The following is a 24,129-nucleotide window of genomic DNA, read 5'->3' on the forward strand; positions in this document are numbered from 1 at the left end:
ATATGTCGTTTATCGAAGCGGTGTATTTGTTCATCATGCATCTAGAAAGGGTAATGGCGTTTATTAATAAATAGATGTTTAAAGTCCAGGCAATTTTTTTTTAAAAAAAAGACAATTTTGTTGATGGAATTTTTCAACATGCCGTCTGTTTTATACAAAACTGTGTACAGAGATTTGTAATTTCACTTATCAACTGAACCATGGAATTTATAAAGCGTGACAGGGAGACATCGAAAAGTAAGAAGTCTGATAAAAGAGTCAAATTGAATATCGGCGGAGAAGTATTCGAGTCCTGGATTTCAACTTTAGAACGAATCCCTGGGACTCGACTGGCCCTTTTAGCTCACCTTCAGGAGGCAGATGAATCCTGGGATAAAGAGAGGGATGAGTTCTTTTTTGACCGCCATGCCGGAGCATTTATATCTATCCTTCACTATTACCGGACAGAAGAGCTACATGTGGACCAAAATATTTGTGGAAATATTATCCGAGGGGTAAGTTAGCTTGTTTCATTTATTTCTTCAATGATTAGGCCTTTTTTCTTCAAAACTAAAATCATATTGTCAAATGATTGTACCTATCCCATGAGAGAAAGCCGCCAGTTAAGTTATAAACTTGGCAAACCTTGGAGACCATAACATGACTGCATATTTTAAATGTAAGTCTGAAGTTCTCTCGTTCATAACCTGACAGTCAGTAATCCATGGTCATGTTACTGAAGTACGGGATTTTCCTCTCCAGGTTGATCCTCAAGTTTTCATCCACAATTTTTTGGTAATGTTTCTTAGATGTTATCAAACTTTTAACGGAAGATGATTTCAGTAATTATACAAAACACATAAGAGACATCAGAATAATAATTAGTGTAATTTTTTTGTAAACATTGTCTAGGATCTTTTTATTGTTGTTTTTTTTAGAATTGATAAAAATAGTCCATTCTTTCTAATCTGTATTCTGTCAAATTATCATATATTTTTGTGGGACTTAATTTTCGTTATTTTATATTTTTAATAATACTATTTCAAAAGTTCGTGGACATATGAATTCAGGGATTACAAATACTCTCGTAATGAACAAAAATACATTTCATCGCGAAATTTAATTATTTTACTTATAGTAATTCAAAAGCTGTTGAATAAATGAATTCGTGGATTACGAGCACCCATGATACCAGCGAAAATAAATCTCCCATATTGCATTAAGATCTCTCTACCTGAACCCATTACATATTTATGAGACATGTCTTCACAATTGCTGTGTACTTACTTCTCATTAAAATGAATTCCAAATGATGGTCAACGGTATCCAGTCAATTAATTGATTGGTATGTTCAGAACGAACTCTTGTAAATATTTTATTCCTTTTAAAGCGTTGCATATTCATTACTTTCCAGGCATGCGATTTCCTTATCGAAGTAATGTCATTTGGTTTTCAGTCAAGGTTAACCTTCAAAATTAATACGAAAAAATGTGGAAGATAGCTATTGAAAAATCTTTTTCATAACTACATCAACCATTTGAATCATTTAATCAAATTTCAAATTTGAATATTTTGTAGAGGTTATTGGTCAACGAATATACATTGTAGATTAAGGTTATGACCTTGCCGCATATCTAAATGATAAAGGGGCGATATATATATAAACCCTGCTACGATTGTTTTAATATTCACATTTCTGACACTCAAGGCATAAGTTCCAATTAGATTTTTCTATTTTTCTCTTTAAATAAACAATCTTAAATACGATTGGTAATGGCGGCATGGAATCCTTAACAACGTTAATCTTTTCCCTTTTCATAATGTGAAAATAGTTAACTGTTCTTATCATGCAAAATCGCATTATGACCATAATCCGTACATATCCAAATTATTAGGCCAAGTTAACTAGTGTGAACTGTTCTATTTGATATATTGTGTAATAAAAGTTTTGACACGTAAGAGAAGTTATTTGACTTTCAGGTATTTCTTTCACGTAAACAATATAGTTATTTACATATAGTGTACTGATCTCATTTAATCTGTGATAAATAGAACGTTTAATTAGAACTTGAACATGATTTTTTTTACAGATTTAGTATATTTAATGGAAGATAAATGAAAATATTTCGTAAATGTTATAGCTTCATGCTTATATTTAAAATCTAGGAACCAATGCGTACCCTTGATAAAAATACATATACTACAAATTTGTCGTATATTACTATATATTGTATAGTATATCCACTTTCAATTGATTTCATTACGTATTTACATTTCGAGTTCGATGTTTTAAGAGTCTTGGTTGGTTAATCTGTTTTTCATTACTGAACGTTAAGTGACTGATTTTCTTTATATTACCAACTATGTCATAGAGCGAATTCTAGAACCTGCCTCCCTCAGAATATCCTTGTTGGTATCAGATAGAATATTTTTCTCATTCCGTTGTTGAAAACATAATCACGAGCACTTTTCAAATCTGAAGTTTAAGCTAATTTTTCTTACAAACACTTAAAGGACATGATTGAGAATCGAATAACAAAAAAAATCTTAATACTAAGAATGTTCAATTTTTTATCGTTGACGTCCTTGCTGATAATTATTGATATAACAAAGTCAGGTTTGTATGTAATGCTCTGAAAGTTCTTCATGCCGCTTGTTACTTGAAAATGATCTAATTATTTTCAAGAACGTTTGTTTCTCTATTTTTCACAGTCTGTTCTACTTGAAATTTCTATTTACTGTAATATCTAATTAATTTTCCAAATTTTCTAAAGCTGTGCGATCAGAGACACGTTTGTTTCTCTCCTTTTTCACAGGATATTTACGATCAAAGACACGTTTGTTTCTCTCCTTTTTCACACGATCTGTGCGATCAGAGACACGTTTGTTTCTCTCCTTTTTCACAGGATATTTACGATCAGAGACACGTTTGTTTCTCTCCTTTTTCACAAGATCTGTGCGATCAGAGACATGTTTGTTTCTCTCCTTTTTCACACGATCTGTGCGATCAGAGACACGTTTGTTTCTCTCCTTGTTTGTTTCTCTCCTTTTTCACAGGATATTTACGATCAGAGACACGTTTGTTTCTCTCCTTTTTCACACGATCTGTGCGATCAGAGACACGTTTGTTTCTCTCCTTTTTCACACGATCTGTGCGATCAGAGACACGTTTGTTTCTCTCCTTTTTCACACGCTCTTTGCGATCAGAGACACGTTTGTTTCTCTCCTTTTTCACAGGATATTTACGATCAGAGACACGTTTGTTTCTCTCCTTTTTCACACCATCTGTGCGATCAGAGATACGTTTGTTTCTCTCCTTTTTCACACGATCTGTGCGATCAGAGACACGTTTGTTTCTCTCCTTTTTCACAGGATATTTACGATCAGAGACACGTTTGTTTCTCTCCTTTTTCACACGATATGTGCGATCAGAGACACGTTTGTTTCTCTCCTTTTTCACACGATCTGTGCGATCAGAGACACGTTTGTTTCTCTCCTTTTTCACACGATCTATGCGATCAGAGACACGTTTGTTTCTCTCGTTTTTCACACGATCTGTGCGATCAGAGACACGTTTGTTTCTCTCCTTTTTCACAGGATATTTACGATCAGAGACACGTTTGTTTCTCTCCTTTTTCACACGATCTGTGCGATCAGAGACACGTTTGTTTCTCTCCTTTTTCACAGGATATTTGCGATCAGAGACACGTTTGTTTCTCTCCTTTTTCACACGATCTGTGCGATCAGAGACACGTTTGTTTCTCTCCTTTTTCACACGATCTGTGCGATCAGAGACACGTTTGTTTCTCTCCTTTTTCACACAGAGATCTGTGCGATCAGAGACACGTTTGTTTCTCTCCTTTTTCACAGGATCAGAGACACGTTTGTTTCTCTCCTTTTTCACACGATCTGTGCGATCAGAGACACGTTTGTTTCTCTCCTTTTTCACACGATCTGTGCGATCAGAGACACGTTTGTTTCTCTCCTTTTTCACAGGATATTTACGATCAGAGACACGTTTGTTTCTCTCCTTTTTCACAGGATATTTACGATCAGAGACACGTTTGTTTCCCTCCTTTTTCACAAGATATTTACGATCACAGACACGTTTGTTTCTCTCCTTTTTCACACGATCTCTGCGATCAGAGACACGTTTGTTTCTCTCCTTTTTCACAGTTTGATCTTTGCGATCAGAGACACGTTTGTTTCTCTCCTTTTTCACAAGATCTCTGCGATCAGAGACACGTTTGTTTTTCTTCACACGATCTCTCCTTTTTCACAGGATATCAGAGACTCTGCGATCAGAGACACGTTTGTTTCTCTCCTTTTTCACACGATCTGTGATCGACACGTTTGTTTCTCTCCTTTTTCACAAGATCTGTGCGATACGTTTGATTCTCTCCTTTTTCACCCGTTCTGTGCGATCAGAGACACGTTTGTTTCTCTCCTTTTTCACACGATCTATGCGATCAGAGATACGTTTGTTTCTCTCCTTTTTCACACGATCTGTGCGATCAGAGACACGTTTGTTTCTCTCCTTTTTCACACGATCTGTGCGATCAGAGACACGTTTGTTTCTCTCCTTTTTCACACGATCTGTGCGATCAGAGACACGTTTGTTTCTCTCCTTTTTCACACGATCTGTGCGATCAGAGACACGTTTGTTTCTCTCCTTTTTCACACGATCTGTGCGATCAGAGACACGTTTGTTTCTCTCCTTTTTCACACGATCTGTGCGATCAGAGACACGTTTGTTTCTCTCCTTTTTCACACGATCTGTGCGATCAGAGACACGTTTGTTTCTCTCCTTTTTCACACGATCTGTGCGATCAGAGACACGTTTGTTTCTCTCCTTTTTCACACGATCTGTGCGATCAGAGACACGTTTGTTTCTCTCCTTTTTCACACGATCTGTGCGATCAGAGACACGTTTGTTTCTCTCCTTTTTCACACGATCTGTGCGATCAGAGACACGTTTGTTTCTCTCCTTGTTTGTTTCTCTCCTTTTTCACAGGATACGTTTGTTTCTCTCCTTTTTACGATCACAGACACGTTTGTTTCTCTCCTTTTTCACAGGATATTTACGATCACAGACACGTTTGTTTCTCTCCTTTTTCACACGATCTGTGCGATCAGAGACACGTTTGTTTCTCTCCTTTTTCACACGATCTGTGCGATCAGAGACACGTTTGTTTCTCTCCTTTTTCACAGGATATTTACGATCACAGACACGTTTGTTTCTCTCCTTTTTCACACGATCTGTGCGATCAGAGACACGTTTGTTTCTCTCCTTTTTCACACGATCTGTGCGATCAGAGACACGTTTGTTTCTCTCCTTTTTCACAGGATATTTACGATCAAAGACACGTTTGTTTCTCTCCTTTTTCACACGATCTGTGCGATCAGAGACACGTTTGTTTCTCTCCTTTTTCACAGGATATTTACGATCACAGACACGTTTGTTTCTCTCCTTTTTCACAGGATATTTACGATCACAGACACGTTTGTTTCTCTCCTTTTTCACAGGATATTTACGATCACAGACACGTTTGTTTCTCTCCTTTTTCACACGATATGTGCGATCAGAGACACGTTTGTTTTTCTCCTTTTTCACAGGATATTTACGATCACAGACACGTTTGTTTCTCTCCTTTTTCACACGATCTGTGCGATCAGAGACACGTTTGTTTCTCTCCTTTTTCACAGGATATTTACGATCAGAGATACGTTTGTTTTTCTCCTTTTTCACAGGATCTTCACAATCACAGACACGTTTGTTTCTCTCCTTTTTTTTAGAGGATCTTCATAATCACAGACACGTTTGTTTCTCTCCTTTTTCACACGTTTTTTTGCGATCACAGAGACGTTTGTTTCTCTCCTTTTTCACAGGATATGTACGATCACAGACACGTTTGTTTCTCTCCTTTTCCACATGATCTTTACGATCACAGACACGTTTGAGGAGCGAAGCAGAAAAACTTTTGGTGGCCATTTAATAGCTTGTCTGGCGGTGTTATGTGCTCATTTGATTATTTTAGGTTGATAACTACACAAATAAATACATGATCACATTTAGTTTTATTATTATCATATTATGTATATATTTTATTATATAATTTTTTATAACTGTTTATGAAGGTTCTTTAAAGTCCACATTGTGAACATGAGCTATTTTGCTGAAAACGCTTTTTATAGATAAACTATATGTTCTCATAAATTGGTGTATATTGGTCTCCGGGACGTTTCCCTGATAATAAGGTCGGTACATTTCTAAGCTATCGAAAAGGAGATAATGTATCATAGCCAGATTTAATAACTTAATTTCCGTTACAACATGACATGCTATAAATAGAAACAGATATTCTATTTTTGATTTTAAATCGATGTAACGTGGAGTAGAATGATTCCAGCCTAAAAATCCATTATTGAGATATTGATGAAAACACACTTTTTCTGCTTGATGAGCCATGTATATCTCAGCAATCGTTACATGCCGACGTTAATCAGGTATGAGGAAAATTTGAAAAACCAGGATACACTGACATGTTTTTACTGGATTGGTTTAATGTTTTTCTGAGTTAATTTCTCATAGATCACATAAATCGATGATGACATGTAGTTTGTGTTATGTAGTTAGACAGGGATTGGAAATAAGTTCAGTCCGGTGCTGCCTTTCAAATGTTTAGTGCAAATGCAACTTGGCATGAAAGAACTAAAAAATGGTTGACATTGTGACTTCTCGGATGTCATACGATAACAAAATTATCTGATAAATAATAACTTTTTGGTGTTGGATTATGAATGACGTTCAACAGAGCAGATTCTCGTATTTGTTACGTAAATTATATAGTATGGCAGACAATACTATTTTTTTTTCTCGTTTCATCAGTATAACGGAGGCTACTATATTTAGAAATATGCCAGTATGACGTCATTTGAAATATTGCGTCACAATGCGTTCTGTAAAGCGTATATGTGTTTCTTTACGGCTTTCTTATGTTCCATATTGGCTAAAGATATGCCATTGAGATATATAGCGAACATAATGTTTAAGTATTTAGTTTTGGTTAATTTCCCTTTTCTTAGGTTGATATAACAGCATATCCACCTCAATAAAGGTTCATAATTACTTCTGATAGATATATCTGAAGTGTCTGCAATAGGCATCTAATATGATATACCGTCGAAATCCTTATTACAGGTTTATAAAACACACATAAGAAAACAGTTCTTGAAACTTGGCTTCTCGTTCCGTTTTAAAACATGGTCGCATCCTATCCATGTTTGTTTTCCTATATCTATGAATACCTGCCTTTTCTCATTTCGTATTGACATTATAATTTAATAATGATGTCACACTGATATGTTACTGACGTCATAAGCGACTTTATATTCAAAGATTTATTGAACCCATATACAGCGAAGATTGTACTACATTTTGTGTCGCTTTAGTAAAAAGTTATACCTTGTGTGAGAATGACTCAGTGTTGTTGACTAATTAAATGTTAAAGATCTCGGCGTGATTTGTGTTTGAAAACGTCAATAAATCAAATAAAAAATCATTAAGGGAATGATGAAATGTTCTCTAATGTTCTTCTGGGTCGCAATTAAATCATAAAAAAATAGATGGATAAAAATGTATCGATCATTGCTGAATGAAACCAGAGGAAAACACGGAGTAAAATCAGGATGAAGTACACGAAGGTAATTTTGATAATGCTTGATACTCATCGCACTATTTACGTCACGCTGTATGGAATGTCTCGTATTGGGAATTCGATCCTAGGGCGTTTTGTTGACATGCCAGGATAAACAATATAATGACACCCTAGCTAATTTGTTCTGAAATCTGTGACCTTTTATTGACAGAAATTTTATTATTTCACATCTACAAAATGTAAGACCAATATCTATTTTATTGACATAAACTGTCAACACAACAATCGTATACCGGACGTCGGACCACCGTACGCTGTCATTACGCCTATTAATTGTGTGAGAACCCAGGATCTATAAAATGGTTTTCAACATAACAATAGCCGACTTAATCTTTGTCCAATCCTGGAATGACGGGGCTGGAGTAGAGTCAATCACCCTGTATCGATCCCGTTTTGCAGTCCATGTTTGTTTAAGTAAACGGCTTGATTTCATCGCCCGTGACGAATGACGTTGACTTCCAGCTTTTAAATACATACATAGATCTATGAATTGAGGGATCACTTTTAATGTCTTGATAGTAATTATATACCGAATGTAACCCGTGATACCTACTAAAGAATATTTATATAATGTCTAAACTTTTATCAGTTGAACAGTTTAATGTGTTTTTGTAAACAAACGGTGTTTGATCTTAAAAAAAATTGTTCATGTCTTTGGGAAATCTGCGGTCTCGGACGGTGCTCAAGAAGACGATCACTCGAGAGAATATCATTTTGTACTAAACTGCTGTTCATCATAAACGCGAAGGTCACATACAAAGAAATTAGGAAAATATTCTTTTATCCGAAACACTGAATCACTTTGGTGAAATTAGGATATTTGAGGATTCGCATGTCCATTTACATATTGGCAAACTTTTATACCTGATAAGCTGGGTCTAAATTTTGCCGATGGTATGTTGTATCCGACTATATTTGTGAGGTTCATATTTTTGCTACTTCGATAAAATCGATTTTGATACTTGACTTCAATATCCAAGAAAATAAGATATCGATTTATGTCGCGAAAATTTTGACTCCCTGAAATAACTGGAAATACAATATATTGTTATTGTTATAACATCATCATTTGATGATGGAATAGAAAAAAGCAGAAAAATACCTTAGCGTTCAAAATATAAAACATTCAGAAATAGGGAAAATCAGAAACTAAGAACAGTAACGAATTCCTCAAAATCTTTCCAATTTTTATTGGAAATAAAATGTTGCGGAAGTCTAATCTTTTCGTGTCCAAGACGTTCTATATTTCTTTATAAAAGTTTTATTGACAGTTTCCCTATTGTAAAGTTTCCATTTCTGGTAAGCAACGTCCCTGCATCCCCAACTATGGCGATTGATGGCGGATTTGATTCGATATTATTGGTCCTGTTCCCATTATCACGATTTTCGTGCAAGATGTTGTCAACTGACTGACGTTCTTGTATACCTTGGTCTTTGAGAAGGTTACATCAACTGAATTAACCATTCTTCTTGGGCGCGTCAATGAAGCTAGGGGCTGAAAGGAATCCTAAGAGACGACTTCAGAAAATCATGATTGATCGAAATATGTATCAAAGTCTAGAAGTGAAAGTGCAATAGCCCCATAGCTTCCTAAATGATGCCTTCACATATATGATGATTTCAGATTCTCAATTTGTATGGAAGGTTTTTAACTCACTTGTATGTCTTTTGTACTATCATAAAAATACAAAAGGTAGATTTTTTTTTTCATTTTTTTTTTTGTTTTTTTGTTTTTTTGGATATTTCTGGATTTAAGAGCAAACCAGTGTGCTTCTGTCCTCAGGATTCGTATCTGATATTTGCAACTGACATCGTTCGGGTGCTGTTCCGTCTGTGTTGTTGAGCTCTTCAATTATCAATTGCTTCGTCATTGAAATCAAACATTCATGCCACCCTTTGAAAATACTAACGCTTCTCACGTGCGACTGATTCAGTTGTGATAAAATATCTGCAATTCCAAATCGATGGCATTAAGCGCGAATGTACTTTTTATCTAAAGGCTAATGGTTACAAATGACATGCGGCTAAATTTGAGAGAGTTGATAGGCGCATCAATAGATACTCGTCAATATTTAAAAAGAAAAACACTGTAGAAAATATTGATTGACGTACTTATGCACTGTGATAAAATCTAAAAACTAATGTTACAAAAAATATATGAAACAATTGAAGGAATATTTTTTGATGTTTATTCGATTCTATATCTGTTGCGTGCTTCGGAAATATTGAATTATTAACAATGTTTGACATATGTTGGAATACATTATTAAAATATTTGACAAGATCTATTTCTATTTCAATATGGCAGTTTCTTTTTTCTTTATTGACCAATAAGGTTAATCATGCTCTAAAATTGAAATCCTTCGTTTCACAACATAACAAAGTTTATCAGTGAAATTTAGTTTCACTGAAATTTTAAAACCACGACAAGATTATCGATTTTGGATATTTATTTATTTATTTGTTTTTACTATTAGCCCTTTATAAAACATTGTACAAACTGGTATCAAATTTAGAAATTGAAAATTGAAAACCAATTGATAGAGTTTCAAAAAGTAAAATTAATTAGATATTACAGTAAATAGAATTTTCAAGTAGAACAGACTAAAACTAATTTTGAAATATTCATAAGTAACAAGCGGCATGAAGAACTTTCAGAGCATTACATACAAACCTGACTTTGTTATATCAATAATTATCAGCAAGGACGTCAACAATAAAAAATTGAATATTCTCAGTAATCAGATTTGTTTTGTTATTCGATTCTCAATCATGTCCTTTAAAAAAGTGCAAAAGACAGAATATTGAACCAAATATAAACACGATTTTTAATTAATATAATTATTTGTATACACATCGTTTCCTTGACAACAGTGCGTATCACGCAAATGACTGAATGGTTAATGATCAATCTCGACGACATTGTAAACATTGAAAAACTGCGTTTTCATACCAACTACAAAATTAGATTTTCATCGAGACAGGAATATCGATTTTAGTTATTGAGTTGAAGTTTAAAAATGCGTTTTTGCTTATTTAAAATGATAAAATTCTGAAATAGCAATTAAGAGGTTTTCTTCTTTATATTGATTTCTTTATACAATTTAGTAAATTATCTAAATGTTACCTTCGGTATTTTCTCTTTTAAAGAAGAACTCGTGATCATGTATTGGATCACAACATTTACTGTTTAGTTGTATTGTATTTTTGTACCCCGACCTTCCATGATCAGTAGCTTTAACACTAGTGTTACAATTTGCCGTCATTCTGTCATCTTGCCATAATTTCGTTTCCATTAAAATTTACTCTTTCTGTCTTAAACACATACAGATATAGAACTGTTTAGAATTTAGTGATGATTTCCAGGTCGAGTTCTGATCCTTTAGTTATAAGCAATTATTTACAGTTACAGTCATTACATTTTAAAAAGTTCAATTAAAGAAATATCACAAAAATGTAAGATTAATATTGGAAAGCCTTCTCCTAAGCGTATGGGAATTTAATAAAAGGTAAAGAAAAAAATTCTTGTTTGCAGACAGAGGCATTCGCATTCGTATTTCTAGTCTCTAATTAATACAGAACGATATTTGCGTTGTCAATAGATATATCTATGCGTACACGATGAAAAGAAATTGCCGTCCCAGCATATTCATGATACTATTGCCTTTTCTATGTACAGAGGGGCACTATCTGTGGAACAACTGTACAGCGCTAAATGGTGTTGAAATGCAATCCATATACATATATCCTGTTACATCCTTCAGCATTTAAAAAAAAAACAAATTAACATTATGATGTTCATGAATATTTCATTTGAATCTAAAAATTGAAAAGAGTCGGAGGGTATCATTTAAATTTACCATATAAATGGGATGTTATCATCATCATTATCATTTCAATATTAACGGCCTGTCAACATATAAAAAGGTCATTAGGGCCATCAACCGGTAAAACACACAGCGATCCAAAAAGGAAATAACATCAAACACACTTAAAGGTAAAAGACAAATGCTAAAAATCTTAAATGGTTATATTATCACAAAAGGGTTTCTAGACTTGTAACGTTACGATGAAAAATTGCTCGCTTAGACAGAAGGTCAATGCATTCTATTAAGACATGTTTAACGATGAAGGGATGTTACACGTACATTGTTTACTCAAATACACATAACGTAGATTTGGTTGACATCAGTAAGTTGTTAATTAATTTCGTTCACATTTATCAAAGTTTATATTGATACATTCACATTTCAACCCTTCACAACCCTTATCAACCAATTCACGTTTATCAAAGTTTATATTGATACATTTACATTTTAACCCTTCACAACCATTTCAAACAATTTACATTTATCAAAGTTTACAGTTGTCTGCTTCACTGCCATGTTTGATATTGTACATAATGAGAGGTAACTGATGACTAAACCCCTGACAGTCGGTGTGACCTACATTACCTCGGGTCAAGTGATTGGTTCGACACTCTTTACCTTTGGCAGTTTATATTTCTCTGGAAGCTGAGAAACGAACTGCTCTGTTCTCAATATCTTATTTATCATATAAAGTCAATTTAATAGTATAGAGAATACAGTATATATACAAAATATTTGCGGTTTGTTCACAGTAGTAAGGTGTAGTATTTGTACATTTAATATTTTTTGCATAGCATTTAATCATTTTCGATCGGTTATCTGAGAATCAATATTCTGAATTTACGAAGCAGTTTTATTTTCTAAATTTTAAGAATATCAACATATTTTGGAAAACACAAACCTCAATAAGAATACATTATTCTGCTTTTGGAGAATATATCCACTTTTACATTAATTGATCATTCAAGTCGCACAGATTCATACAGGAAATTATTTTACTTTCAGGTATAAAAAAAACACACAGGAAAATGCCAACACGTGAACATAGCCACATCCAAAATCAAATTCAATAAGACTATGATAAAATATGAACAAAAGAATGATTTACACAGGTATGCGTATCAAATCAAACCTTGTTATCTCGAAGACCACGTTCAATTCGAAGCATTTCGTCTGTCCCGGCATATCTTTTCAATAGACATTCAATCTCACTTAAAGCGAATACTCGGATAATTCGGAAGTTGGGGATTAACATTTCTGATTATTTTTGAGCATATCAATGTGCAACATTTATTTCAAGATTTTTTTTCACATTTGCTGTCTTAGTATTGTGAATGTTTCCCTCATGAAAGATTTCACCACCACTCAATCATGCCCTCTCGACTAATTCCGTCACAATTCTGAATGTAGACGGAAATGACCGAAATGCTGCGATAAGCTACATATGATACTACTTTGTTTTGGCACAACCTAAGACTCCCATTTTTGATTTTTGATAATAGACCTGTGACCAGTATTTTGTTTTCTTATCCCCTTGGTTTCATATCTGATATTGTTTATTTTTATGGTACATTGGTATTTTTGTTCTTATTTGTCGTAGTTAATACCCTAGATGATTATTTGGAATGATAACTATGTAGTTGCTATGATTGTGGGTGTGTAGGCGTTTTCTATACCAAATGTATTCTCTTTATCATCTAAAAACACAGATAAGCGAACGCTACTCCACTGAATGGTGTCCCTAAGGTGACACACAGCTTCCATTGTAAGATTATTCATCATCTTAATCAATTACAAAAAGACACTCCAAAGGGATTGTTTTGAATTTGTTAAATCATATTTCTATATATTTAACATTTTGATTTTATACATTTGTAAATAGGTAAGGATTTGGTATTGATTTAATTATAATAATTAGTATAAAACTGTTTTGTTTTATTTTGATTAAGTTGACAAGAATGTTGATAAATTAATAATGTTTATTATTAACGAAAAGCGCTTCAGTCAGACTTCAGGAATGTGTTTTAATCAGTGGCATACCTAACAAATACTTATTTTCATTCTTTAGAAAGTATCAAAAATGAAAAGCTGTTAAATAATTTAATAAACCAGCAAAGGCATGATTGGAAAAAAGGTAGCAACCGACAGAAAACGAATTATATTTGTCTATGTTTATCGAAAATATCATGATAATGTCTCATTGCTTACCTGATTCTCTCTGAAATAGTTGAATATCTAGAATACCTTTATGCCAGCTCATCAACTCATTTAACTATTTTTAACAACAGTGTTATGAATAACCAGGAGATATGACAGTGTGCTAATGACGCCACTGATGTAACGCTTTGGGGATATTTGATATCACTGTGTTTAACTGCTGGATATTGTATAAACTGATCACAATTTTCAGCATGCTTATAAATTTTTAATGAAGAATGATTTAATAGTCAAAATAACCAATAATAAATAGCTGCAAATATCATTGAATGCATAATAGTAATAAGTTTGAACTTAGATACAAGCAGGAAACCTCTAAAATTGTTTTGACAATTTTATTTAATAGCAATTGCAAATTCAATCGGAACTAGAACACCCTACTCTTGTAAAACATCACTGAAATACTTTTATTTGTCGTCCTAAAAATAGAGCCGACATTTCAATATAATTTGTCTGTTCATTTTGTAAGAAAAAAAAACCAAGAAAAAAAACCTTGTGATCTTGTACTTCTGAAAAGATAAGCAGGGGTTCAAGCATTAGGAAGAGGCGGATCATACATCCGCCGGAAGTTAAGATATCGTTCTAACGATTAAAACGGATGCGGTTTCCAGAAACAAGGTGGATTTTATATCTTGTGGATTTCCATAATCAATAAGATTCCTACAGCGCGGATGATGTTGGTATGAAATTGTTCCATTGGACAACCATTTGAAACCACTTAAAGGGATTGAGCCAATAGATTATGCACTCAATGTTATCAAAACGCTATTGAAATGAAGCAGCCATTGATTTGCGGTACAAGAAAAAAAGCTTGATAGCTGAATAAATGTCCAATGTTATTGACGGCCAAACAATGTACACAAAGGCGCCCATGAATCCGTTGCGCTGAATATCACGCTGAAGCTAGCTTCTCTTAGGATCGAATCAATCAAAGCCATTTCATTGCTGTTGATATATCCCATGGAACATCTACACAAAATCTAAATCATGACAATGCAGAATATCTTATTCCTTATATAAATATTACCAATTTTATTATGATTGAATATTTAAGTATATATAATCGTCATGATTTCTATTTAATTAAGTTCAAAACATGTTTTTTTTTCTAATGCTGGATTGCTTCTGATCAAATAATTAAAGAGCAGTTAAGTGGAAATATCGGTAAAAGATGTCTCTCGAAAACGTCACAGGCGTTTTCTCTCTCTCTCTCTCTCTCTCTCTCTCTCTCTCTCTCTCTCTCTCTCTCTCTCTCTCTCTCTCTCTCTCTCTCTCTCTCTCTCTCTCTCTCTCTCTCTCTCTCTCTCTCTCTCTCTCTCTCTCTCTCTCTCTCTCTCTCTCTCTCTCTCTCTCTTCATTTGATAACCACCAATCCGTTTCCAGATCATGTGACTTTAATGATAGTTGCCGTACATAAGCAAATGATCGCTTCCAATTCGTTCTGTCTTATTTTTCAGGGTTGTAACCTTGCATGCCACGTGTTATTGCCTTTTTAAATTATGAATAATATTATACGCATATGATTGATATTCTATTAAACTGGTAAAGTATTGACGATGAACAAGATTTATATAATGATAGGATAACTGCACTTTTCTCTTAATATGTTAACAATTGTTTTGAGTGATATCCTTGGTACTAATTTGCTTCCTGGTTTTTCATAGACTTTAAATAGTTAGCATTTTTAAGGAGTTCAATAAAGACGCAATGGTTACACCTTATAGTTAAACTCATTATCCAACATTTATCACATAATCTGCCTGTTATTTAGTTATTTCGCCCATGTAATATTTCACTATAGTTTGATATATTCTGGAGCTGTTTTCATTGGCGATACCAGAGAGAAATCGATCATGATTGAAAATAGCGCGACGTAATGACTGCTTCTGTTTGATTCTTTCCTTAAATATCTGTTAGACATAACTTTTTTTGAGTTATGTTTCTTACATTTGCTACAGTAATAAAAACTTCTCTTTCCGCAATACGAAATGGAAACATACTTAAAGAAGATTTTCTGTAAAGTATATGTACTATTTAAGTATTGATAGATACTATGTATTGTTTGTTTTATTTCCTACGTTTTTCCTGTGAATATCAAGCAAATTCCTTCTTTATTCAATATTTCTTACATCATTGATATATTAAAGAGATGTTGTCACTTTCTGCCTTTTAATAACAATTAGACTGGTGTTAACTATCGAAATTTTAATACATGTTTCACCACAGATCGACCAACACTATCGGGCATCAGCAACGATCAATCATCTTCTATGTTGATCGCGACATGTCACACGAGTACCACTTCCGGTGTTTGGCACTCTGGGTAATTATGGGATTGCTTTGATGTGTCGCTTATGTATTGCATAATACATGACAAATAAATGCGTTGGCACAGAAACGATGGAAGTGAGACGTTTGAATCAATATAACAATCAAGGTTTCGTCGCTATCTTATTTAATATCAGCAGCGGGAGGGATGCTTTTCTATGTTTACATTCAATTGGAAGTGATCGATTGAGAAAAAACTGTCCATAGAGCAATTTCAGGTAGCGTAATTGGAATTTTGAACGCAACAGCATGCGATTGTCAACTTATATATAATAGACTCAACCCATTGCTCTCGCTTTGATTTTTTTTATAAAGCTGTTGATACTTCAAATGTCTGTGAAAAATTCTATAGGATAACTCACCATTCAAATATTGCACAAAGACTCTAACGAGAATAACACCTTCCAATCCAGAATTAGATTTGTCTACATTAATAGCAGATAATGAACGGACTGCATCTTACAGCTGTCCTTTAAGGGGTTGACAGTGACGATTAAGGACCAAATATACTGAAACTTATGAGGCTACTGAGAAATATCCTAATTGGTGTAAATCGAAGTAAAAATCAGACATGGGTGTACGCTTACTCTGAATATTAATTTCATTTCGTTGCCTGTAAGAGAAAATGAATTCATGCAATGTGCATGATATGCAAAAAAGGCCAGGTCACTCACAAATGATAAAACAGATGATTGCATACAAACTTCAGTCGGAATTAAAAAGCACCAAAGATACATTTGCACCAAAAAACCAAATTATAAGGGAAAAAACAAGTTGACAATGGCTGAATGTAACTGTTCTGCATTTACATTAACTTCACTCTGTTTACTCATATAACGTCCCACATACTTTTCAATAATAAACAAATCGAACGAAACTCCCTTTTTTGTGTCAGAGCTATACGTATCCATGAAATCAAATATTCACGAAATAGTGTTTTTTAAGACGCGAAAATTGAGTCCCATGACCATTCATGAATTAACGTACTTGCACATCATAACTCAATAACTATTAATATATATATATATATGTATATATACATACAAAACCATTGTAGGAGGGAAACAGATGTTATTATTAACCAAAAATTGAGAATGTTCTTCATGAAAAACAGAAATTGAATAACTACTAAAACACTACAATATAAACAATCATGAGATTAACAGCTGTTTTCTCCGTCTATGTCTCGTCAGTGATAGTAATGACTGAGAAAAATTTACGGAATAATTTCAAATATAGGAATCAGAATTTGCTGCGCATTTGAAAAGAGTTGAATTATGATTGATTGATAAGAATGAAATGTGAAACATGAAATGAAATATTAGTGACTGCCTTAATATAAGCATTAAGGTAATTTCAGATAAGTGCAGTTAGGTTTAATATTTGCAGTAAAGTAATTGTAACAGAATTTGTTTTCACTAATAAGGTAATAGTATCATCCAAATTGTTTTGTATTTTTATCTGCACAAAATAGAGAATCTTCTACCACGAAGGGTTGATATCTTACTATGTTTGTAGTGAAAGTAAATCAACCAGGCAATACTTTGCATTTCATTAAAAATAATTCTAGAAACGTGCAGAGATCAATAAAACGAATTAATGTCCACGTTTACACAAATATGTATATTCTGGAAGTTAAATGTTTTTTTTTTTCAGAACAGATTCATATATTCTTTAAAGCTCGATTTGAAATACGTCATGCATTTGATTGAAACACTTAATCCTTCATAGTGTTTGAAATTGTATTCCAATTTGTCTACAAGATTATTTGCAAATTGCTTACTTGGAGTGGATGGATTGTCTTCAGTTACCCTTAATGAAATTAGAGAAAACATTAACAGCTTAAAATGGCGGTTAGATAAAAAATAATTATATTTATTTTTGTCATAATTAGTTCAATTAGACTAATTTTAAAAATGAAGGCATATAATATAACAAAAAGCAAAAACAATAGCATATATATACTCAACAAAAAAAGAAAGGTTAACATGTTTCCTTGGCGAATACCTGTAAATGAGTGAAAACAAAATGACGTTTGTGCAATATTAGAAAATGGTAATGTTTTGCATTACAAAATCCAAGGGGGTTGCCAAAATCATTTAAGCGTGAAAGTCTGTAATAGCGAAAGAGCTGCACGAAGTTTTCTGCGACTAACTTGTATCTTCGCTTGAATTTCATAAACATTCAAAATGACAACTGTTCCTTAGATCCTTAGGACTTAGAAATCACCGAATCTTGCTATCTATCAACTTTATCATTATGTCCCGGCTGTCACAAGTACAGCGAGAAAGGGCTGTAGGCATAATCCAGACTGGGGAGTCTCGCCGTCGAGTTGCACGGCATTTTGGTTGCAGTGTTAAGACTATTTGCCAGTTGGTAAGTCGTTTAAACCAAACTGGGTCAACATCCGATCGTCCCCGAAGCGGCCGACCCCGTAAAACGACCTCTAGGGATGACCGTCGTATACGATTGATACACTTGCGCAATCGATTCGTAACCGCAGTAGAGACTACAAGGACATTGTTAGGGCGTCGTGTGTCTCCCCAAACAGTCCGCAACAAGTTCAGGGCCTACCAGTTGAAAGCGCGGCGTCCCTACACTGGACCCAATTTGTTGCGACGTCACCGTAATAATCGGCGTAACTTGACCCGTGTTCACCGTCGTTGGGCCTTACGACAATGGAACAATGTTCTGTTTTCAGATGAGTCCAGGTTTTGTCTGCAACACACTGACGGAAGGCGCATAGTGTGGAGGCGACGAGGGGAGCGTTTTGCGAACTGCTGCGTCGCAGAACGGGACCGCTTTGGCGGCGGAGGTGTAATGGTTTGGGGTGGTATTTGTGGGGGGACTCGTACCAGGCTTGTTGTGTTAAATGGCAGTTTAACTGGCATTCGATATCGGGACGAAATTTTTAGGCCTGTGGTTCTGCCATTCTTAAGACGCCATCACGTTGGCGCCATTTTTCAACAGGATAACGCACCAGCGCACACCAGTCAGCAGAACTTTCTTGCAACAGAATAACGTACATGTGTTAGATTGGCCATCTAAATCACCTGATTTTTCACCGATTGAGCATGTCTGGGACGTTCTTGGGAGACGTGTGAGAGAACGTCAAAATCAGCAGTCAAACTTGCAGGAGCTGGCCCAAGCCTTGATTGCTGAATGGAACAACATCTCTCCTCGAATTATCCGCCGGTTTACGAGTTCCATGCGACGACGCTGCAATGCTGTTTACTTCGCAAACGGTGGCCATACCCGTTACTAATGGTTTTACCTTTAAAATTGACCCCAACGTCCTTTACAGTCGAATAAAATCAACTGAATGCAAAGTTTTATAATGAACCATGACTGCAGTTTTATCAGAATTGATCAATTACTTTATTCGTACATGATTGGTAAGGATTTATGAAGGGGTTAATTAATTAATCACAGAATAAAGTAGTGTTACTTTCTTTTTTTTGTTTAATATATATATATATATATGTTTGTAATTATATATTGACGTAAAGCTGCCATTGATAAAATCATATGAAATACATTACTAGTTAAACAGAAGCAGATATTTTCTTTTTCAGAATTTTATGAAATATGGCAAATAACTGAGAAATGGTATCTCCCCTACATAAAATCGAGGACTTACAATATAGATTCCATATATAGCTTTATCAAGTAAATGTTATTTGTTGGTATTGAAGATGAAACGACTATGGATAATTCCTTAGCATAAACCGATTTCCATGTCAGTGGGGATTATATTCTATTCTCAAAGATGTAAAATGAATTTGCATGTCTTAATCCCTCAGGGAATTACATCTATGTAAATCCTATTATTTCATGTTAATTCATGCATTACGAGATTCGTTAAAATATACTAATACGATATCCTTGTCAAGTCATAGATATCCGTATACAATTATACAGGTACAACTTTGTAAAGATATATCTTAATACAAGGAGCATTGGTCGAGTGTTATTGATTAAGAGTGGAACTCTGTCATTAAACATTTCTCGGGGATTTCAATTTTTTATTGATCGTAGCACTGTATAAAGTGCCACGGAGAACTGACACGGACTAGGTAGAATGATGATGATGATGATTGATCTGCGTCTGTACATTGCAGCACTTTACAGCTCTCATTTCCTGACATAAAAGTCTGTAGCTATACTAAAATCAACATACATGCACAACTAATGGAATAGGATTTAGTCATGTGAGCCATAATTTGAAGTTGAAATGTGGAGGGTGGGGGGGAGGGACTTGCATAATAATTAATAATTAATTTGGATTTATTTGGAAATGTGCCTTCTACTGAAAATAATTAGCGCATGTGTTCATGCAACTGATGCAGCACGCCATTGTCACGTCATTGATTCCAAAGTTGAGATTTAACTAATTGATGAAGTATCATGTTTAACATTGAAAAATCAGTTTTTCTTTTTTAAGTTTACCGTGACACGATCAAAATACTGTGTTAATGTAATATTTTTATAAGAGAAATATGAATCGATATGTTGCCTGGTATATCAATTTCATTTTCAGGTCGTTTATTTTTGGTGAATAGATTCTTTCATCGATAATAGCGAAAATGAAACTTCTCGAAAGTATTGTCCTCTACTGTATACAGAGTAATCAGTAGGCGTAAAATGGTCGAGTTTATCTTTGATAATTTTTATTTATTCGTGTGGCATTATCTTCACAGTGTATTGTTATAAACAAAATGTTTGTCATTTAACTAAGGACCTGTCAAGACGTCATGCTAACACTATGATACAGATACATGTAGCATAATATATCTTCTTCAATCCGTTGGTTTTACTAGACCTTATACATTTAATTTGTATATTGACTGTAGTTATCGTGACACACGTAAGGTCCAACAGTTGTCCATCTGATTAATTTTATTGTTTTACAAGATTTTCTTCATATGTGGTACATTTATCAATACAAATCATAATACTGTAAATCACCTATAGTTCGCGTAGGATTTATCTTCGCGGTAATCTGAGGAGAGTCAATCTAGAATCCAAATCTCCGCGATTATTTGTACGGAAATAATTCTTGATGACATCCAAGCTGATTCAGGCTTCCAATATCGGAGTCTATATATATATATCATCAATGGCGATTTTTGTCTCTAGATTAACGTACGTATCCGTATATCCTGATGTAATTTGATAATGATAACATATTTGTATGTTTTAAGGTATCTTTTAATGAATGAAATAACAAGAAATATTAGGATTTACCTTGATCTTACTCCCTTAGATCACCGTTCGCGAAATTATGCATTCGCGTGTATTTCTGAAAAGGTAGGTTCGCGAAATAAAGAATTCCCAAAATCTTATTGATTTACAGTGCTTAAACATCACAACAATACTGACGAAATAGTATATATTTATTATTACGTATAAAAAAGTTCCGTTTCACCATGTTTTACATGGAATCTTATTTTCCTCAAAATTACGGAATCTTTGAAAAGGTAAACTTTAATTTTGCTCTTGAAGATTCCATTTTTATCTAAAAGTTTGAAACTTTACTATGAATTTCTGTATTTTTAACAGGAATTGGACTTCTGGGGTCTTACAGAATTGGATATTGAGCCTTGTTGTTGGGGTCACTACAGCAAGTTTAAGGATCACAAAGAAACGCTGGCTGCACTGGACGACAATTTCACCACTGAAATGGACATTGATGCATGGGGAGACAAGCCGACCAATCTAAATCGCTTCAAACGACAGATGTGGCAGTTCATGGAAGAGCCAGGATCCACACGTGGAGCCAAGGTATCTAGTTACTATAGACTTAAAATCCAACCTTTATTAGATTGAAATGAAATGTTGAATCCACTTAATATTCGACACATTTTTTAATTTTTTGTTTTTCATTGTATAAAAGAAATTGATACAATATATCATGATTACCTGACTTTTGTTCTGTTTTCCTATTATATCACATTTGAGAATACGATTTATTTTCCTAAACTGCACCATTGGCATGTTAATATTTGATTCTATTGTACATTTACGTTTTTTATTGAATCAATTATTTTTTACCAAACACTTCAAGCTAAAAGGATGCATCTTAACGTAATGATAATAAATATTATAAAAGAACAATATAATAAAACTCCAATAAATTACTTACTTTAACAGTTATCATCAAATATACTATTTCAGATTTTTGCTTTCATCTCCATGTCTTTCGTCGTATTGTCCATTGGTATATTCACTATGGAGACCTACACCTGGTTTCGGGTTCCTATTACTGGGGCGGTCAAGAAAAACTCCTCTGCCATGTCACTTACTTTAAACACTGTAGGGGACTACTGCGTCAAGACAGGAGGTGGGGAAGACGTTTACTCGTTCGCTGACACAAAACCTCATCTGGTTATGCAAATTTTGGACTACGTTTGTGCTGCTTATTTCACGGCAGAGTATGTGTTCCGTTTATTCTTTGCCCCAAGAAAGTTTGAGTTTCTACGACAGCCATTAAATGTGATTGATATTCTTTGTTTGATACCGCACCTCATTGCGATTATTCTGGTAACCATCGACCCAAACGATAGCACGAGTCAGCTTTTCAAATCAATGCTAGCCTTGAGGACGGTAAGAATTCTGAGAATTTTCAAACTGATGAAGCATTACAGTGCTTTTAACATCCTAGTATACACGATCAAAGTCAGCACAAAGGAATTGCTGCTAATGGTGATATTTCTTTTCACGGGAGTTTTGATCTTTGCGAGTGTTATTTTCTATGTCGAAAGTGATACGTTTGAAAATATACCCATAGGATTCTGGTGGGCGTTGGTTACCATGACAACCGTAGGATACGGAGATAAGGTACCAAAGACAGTGGGGGGATATATTATCGGTTGTGGATGTGTGCTCTGTGGGGTTCTCACGGTTGCTTTCACGGTGCCCATTGTAGTGAATAATTTTACTCTTTACTATTCACATGCACAGTCAAGAATTAAATTACCAGCCCATAAAAGGAAGGAATTAAAAAGAAAAATATTTATCAAGAACCAAAAGTCTTCAAATTTTCTGGATAAACTTCGGAAAAAGAAGAAAAATAAAGATTCACATTTCTCTGAAATTGACGCAATCGAAATAAAAAGATCGCCACCATGTGGTGAAGAAGCGGGAAAACTGAATTCGACAAATATTGACTTAAGTGCGTCTCGTCAAACGTCACATCTAGTCCACGAGAATAATAAAGAAACTGATAGCTCTAGACAAGAAAGGATTCACACCATTTCAGAAAAAATGGATGACGGTAGTGCGACTTCAATTACACCAGTTGAAATAGACGTCATAGAGAACGAGGTGAGTGTTGTTTTGAAACAAGTTTTGAAGATTTTATTTGAAGTGGAATGAAGCTTTGTAGATGCAAAGCTCATCATTTCCAAGCTTAATGACACAAATAATCGTGAAGGTTATTACTCATCACTAGTAGATTGTAAGCTTTTCAAAATGAACACATATTAGTAATCAATAAATACATGTTCCGTCATGTAGGTAGTTTCTGTTCAGTTAAGATTTTGTTGGCATAATGGTCCTTTTTTGTTGTTCTAGATATTAAATAAAAACAATTTCAAATATTTTCAACTTTCATTACAAGACAAAACATAACTAAATGCGGATTAGAAGTAAAATTGTCCGCTTAGTCGTATGCCCTTTGATAACCTTTTTCTTCGCACTAAAACTGTTACCACGGATTTATATATAATAAGATTCTCCTATGACTGAAAAAATGCATGTATTACTAGCAATCAAGACTGACATTTGTTTAATTTTAGCAACACAAAATCGAGACAACACAACTGCTGAATGGCCTAAAGGAGACTAACCAACGCATGAAAGAAGAGCGCAGGCGACAATTAGAAGTACTTCGGACCAAACGCGAGCAGAAGATGCTACAGAAAGAAGGCGGGAAAACACCTCGTGCAGCTCCCGCGCCCGCGGCAAGCAGTAGAAGACGAACAGATAATAGATAAGGGAATTTTGTCTGTTGTTAA

At 34.4% G+C, this 24,129-nt stretch overlaps 1 protein-coding gene across 1 annotated transcript; it reads left to right on the forward strand.

Annotated features, from left to right (window-relative positions):
* Positions 1-200: 200 nt before the first annotated feature.
* On the forward strand, positions 201-24,108 carry LOC132565274 (potassium voltage-gated channel protein Shaw-like). The gene is made up of 4 exons (XM_060229910.1): positions 201-494; positions 21,674-21,895; positions 22,289-23,437; positions 23,911-24,108. The coding sequence occupies exons 1-4, from the start codon at positions 201-203 to the stop codon at positions 24,106-24,108; spliced, it is 1,863 nt and encodes a 620-aa protein (XP_060085893.1).
* The last annotated feature ends 21 nt before the right edge of the window (positions 24,109-24,129 follow it).

Source organism: Ylistrum balloti, unplaced genomic scaffold, assembly GCF_031769215.1.
Source record: "Ylistrum balloti isolate Yb309-2 unplaced genomic scaffold, AGI_CSIRO_Ybal_v1 Utg369710, whole genome shotgun sequence".
Taxonomy (NCBI): domain Eukaryota; kingdom Metazoa; phylum Mollusca; class Bivalvia; order Pectinida; family Pectinidae; genus Ylistrum; species Ylistrum balloti.

Coding starts and splice junctions, on each gene's coding strand:
- LOC132565274 (XM_060229910.1), top strand. CDS start 201: ATGGAATTTATAAAGCGTGACAGGGAGACATCGAAAAGTAAGAAGTCT. Junction 495..21,673: donor GTGGAAATATTATCCGAGGG/GTAAGTTAGCTT, acceptor TATTTTTAACAG/GAATTGGACTTCTGGGGTCT. Junction 23,438..23,910: donor TAGACGTCATAGAGAACGAG/GTGAGTGTTGTT, acceptor GTTTAATTTTAG/CAACACAAAATCGAGACAAC.